The sequence below is a fragment of the Rasamsonia emersonii genome, assembly GCF_000968595.1.
Source record: "Rasamsonia emersonii CBS 393.64 chromosome Unknown ctg1118621762369, whole genome shotgun sequence".
In the NCBI taxonomy this organism is placed as follows: domain Eukaryota; kingdom Fungi; phylum Ascomycota; class Eurotiomycetes; order Eurotiales; family Trichocomaceae; genus Rasamsonia; species Rasamsonia emersonii.
In genome coordinates, this window is record NW_013562567.1 from 1 (window position 1) to 2,836 (window position 2,836).

The 2,836-nt window shown below is 47.6% G+C and overlaps 6 protein-coding genes across 6 annotated transcripts; 3 read left to right on the forward strand and 3 right to left on the reverse strand.

Moving 5' to 3' along the window:
* Window positions 1–382: 382 nt before the first annotated feature.
* T310_10084 (uncharacterized protein) lies at window positions 383–733 on the reverse strand (the record flags this gene model as incomplete). The annotated part of the gene is made up of 1 exon (XM_013467480.1): window positions 383–733. A coding segment is annotated over one exon (351 nt), but the record flags the coding sequence as incomplete, so codon positions are not given.
* T310_10085 (uncharacterized protein) lies at window positions 558–1,028 on the reverse strand (the record flags this gene model as incomplete). The annotated part of the gene is made up of 1 exon (XM_013467481.1): window positions 558–1,028. A coding segment is annotated over one exon (471 nt), but the record flags the coding sequence as incomplete, so codon positions are not given.
* T310_10086 (uncharacterized protein) lies at window positions 760–1,071 on the forward strand (the record flags this gene model as incomplete). The annotated part of the gene is made up of 1 exon (XM_013467482.1): window positions 760–1,071. A coding segment is annotated over one exon (312 nt), but the record flags the coding sequence as incomplete, so codon positions are not given.
* T310_10087 (uncharacterized protein) lies at window positions 967–1,242 on the reverse strand (the record flags this gene model as incomplete). The annotated part of the gene is made up of 1 exon (XM_013467483.1): window positions 967–1,242. A coding segment is annotated over one exon (276 nt), but the record flags the coding sequence as incomplete, so codon positions are not given.
* Window positions 977–2,230, forward strand: T310_10088 (Transposase Tan1; the record flags this gene model as incomplete). The annotated part of the gene is made up of 1 exon (XM_013467484.1): window positions 977–2,230. A coding segment is annotated over one exon (1,254 nt), but the record flags the coding sequence as incomplete, so codon positions are not given.
* A 106-nt stretch (window positions 2,231–2,336) lies between these two features.
* T310_10089 (uncharacterized protein) lies at window positions 2,337–2,618 on the forward strand (the record flags this gene model as incomplete). Its single annotated transcript, XM_013467485.1, has 1 exon — window positions 2,337–2,618. A coding segment is annotated over one exon (282 nt), but the record flags the coding sequence as incomplete, so codon positions are not given.
* Between the last annotated feature and the right edge of the window lie 218 nt (window positions 2,619–2,836).

Genomic DNA, 2,836 nt, shown 5'->3' on the forward strand with positions numbered 1-2,836 from the left:
GTTGAAAATAATANAGGGACTAAAATTTGCGGGTTGTAGGAGGGAGGCAAGGACCAAGCCACACGTGGCTGAAAATAGCCACGTAAAGCCACAAGGACAAGAAATGCAACTACCTACGTTTTCAAGGTTGGAAAATGGAGGTGACTTTAAATAAAGACTCTGGAGGAGCCTTTAATAGGACAAGGTTACAAATAGCCTTCTATTTGCACGCCGCGCTGAAGGACGCTTGGTGACGACATTAATAGCGGGGCTCGAATTTGCCTAGTCAGGCAGCGACGTCAGGCGGAGATGTCACAACAACAGCAACCAGTTTCCAGCTAGCGACCGGAAGACGTGGTCACGTGCAAGCAGACATGTCCATCCAGACCAGGTTTGCTGTCCCCTAGGTTCTCAATACCCAACAATGAGGGATCTGAACCGCGCACGGGACATGTTTTGTCGAGAGAGTTGGGAGAATATGTGTCGTCTTTAGGCGAATACCTGGAATTCGACCTGGAATCCAACCGCGACAGTCGGAAGTGAGGAAAGCCCTGTTTCGCCCCGCCCCACAGTTAACCTCACGTAGGTCTTTCTTTACTAGACAATTTACTGCTTGCTGACTGGTCATATAACACAGATACAGCCAGTGACGATGTTGTGAAATAATAGTTACAAGGGTGCAATTTCTCGGTGATTTTGGAGCCTTGAGACCGACTGCACATATGGTCAAGGCCATAGAGACATGTCTTAGATGCTACTTGGTTATGGCCTATGACTTGATATGAGAATAGCCAGCAGAAGAAGAGATATGGAAGCAGGAATGTGCTCATACTGAAACTATTTACTGTGTTCATGTTGCTGACCCCTATTAGCGTGATACTAGATGCTCGCCTCAGTTTTACTGTTGTCAAAGGAGTTGCAATTACCTTGGCTTTTGCGAGCAAAGAGGAATTGACGAGGTGGGCAAAACTAAAACTGCCAGATTCCTCAGAACTGAGAAAGAAGTGTGAGGTTATTAGTGAATGGTTTAACCTCTTCCAAAGTACTATTCAACAATATGGCATTCTTGAAGACGATATCTATAATGGATGAAACGGGGTTTGCAATGGGCCTAATTTCTACTACACGGGTAGTTACTAGGTCAGAGACATTGGGTCGTCCGCCTCTTCTACAGCCTGGGAATCGAGAATGGGTGACAGCTATCGAATCAGTCAACTCAGCTGGATGGGCTCTACCACCATGCATCATTTTTAAAGGGAAGACTCATCTAGAGGCCTGGTACGAGGATGATTCTTTACCGCGTGATTGGAGAATCGAGATTAGCCCCAATGGGTGGACTACAGACGAGATTGGTCTCTCATGGCTTCAAAATCTCTTTATTCCATATACGAATACCCGGACAAAGGGTAGATATCGGCTATTAGTTCTTGACGGCCATGGAAGCCATGTGACTCCTCAGTTTGATCGTGCCTGCGCTGAGAATAATATTATACCGATTTGTATGCCAGCTCATTTGTCTCATCTCTTACAACCTCTCGATGTCGGCTGTTTTGCAGTTTTAAAGCGCGTATATGGCCGCCTAATTGAAGATAGTATGCGACTCGGCATCAACCATATTGACAAGCTAGATTTCCTTGCCGCCTATCCAAAAGCTCGCATGGAGGCCTTCAAATTCGATAATATCAAGAATGGCTTTGCAGCAACCGGACTACTACCATTTAACCCGGAGCGGGTCCTTACACAGCTTAATATACAGCTTAAGACCCCGACACCTCCTGGAAGCCGTGCCGGGAGCACTCTTACCAATTGGGTGCCAGAGACACCTCATAATATTATCGAATTACACCATCAGGCAGCTACAATCAAGGCCTTATTAAAACGACGCACGCAGAGCCCCCCGAGCCCTACAGACGCAGCTTTAAATCAACTTATCAAGGGCTGTCAATTGGCCATGAATAGTGCCGTCATTCTTGCAAAGGAAAACCAGGATCTACGAGCTGCAAATGAGAATCTGAAGCGAAAGCGCAAGCGATCAACCAATCAGATATCTCATATAGGGGTTCTTTCGGTTCAGGAAGCTCAGGATCTTATCCAAGGTCAAATTTCAGGTGAAAATCAGATGCCGCAGGGTATGGCCACTCCGGCCGCGGAAGCGGCTTCCACGCCTCGCAGGCGCGCGCCGCCGAAGTGTACTAATTGTGGTACTATTGGGCATATACGGACTCGATGCTCAAATCGCTCTAATCCATGATTTTTGTATATAACTGGCGTTTTAGGTGGATAATACAGCTTCAAATTCTATTTAGTAGTTGCGGGCGCGGGCGGTGATCGGCTCGCTTGTGGATTACGTTAATTGAATCCGCTCGGGCGTCGTGCCGCGCCCAGGACTCAGTACCCGTGCCAAGCCCACCCAACACCACCTGGTATTGGTGTTGGGTGGGCTTGGCACGGGTACCATAGCGCGTTCAGAGTTAGTGGCTGCCAAGCATTTTAGCCCCATCGTGATACATCAGCTGGACTCTTCAGTCAACCTCGACGTTGCGTTTATAATCTCTAGTAATCAGTGCATCTGCTTGCGGCCTTTCTTTGAGAATGACTCGAGCCTGGCGATATGCCCGCGGCATTTTTGTGTTTCGTGACAATTTAAAAATCCATTCCTGCCCGCCCGTGAGGTCGTGCTTTCGCCTTCAACTAAGTTCTCAATCGCCACCTTTCTCGAACACTAATCGCAGAACAATGTCGTCATCTTTGGGAGTGCCTCATGCCCTACGGTCGTTTCCAAGCTCTGGCTTTTGAGTTGATTGATCACTCTGAAAAGATTGAAGAGGAGACACTACCTACTTACCACGCCGAAAAG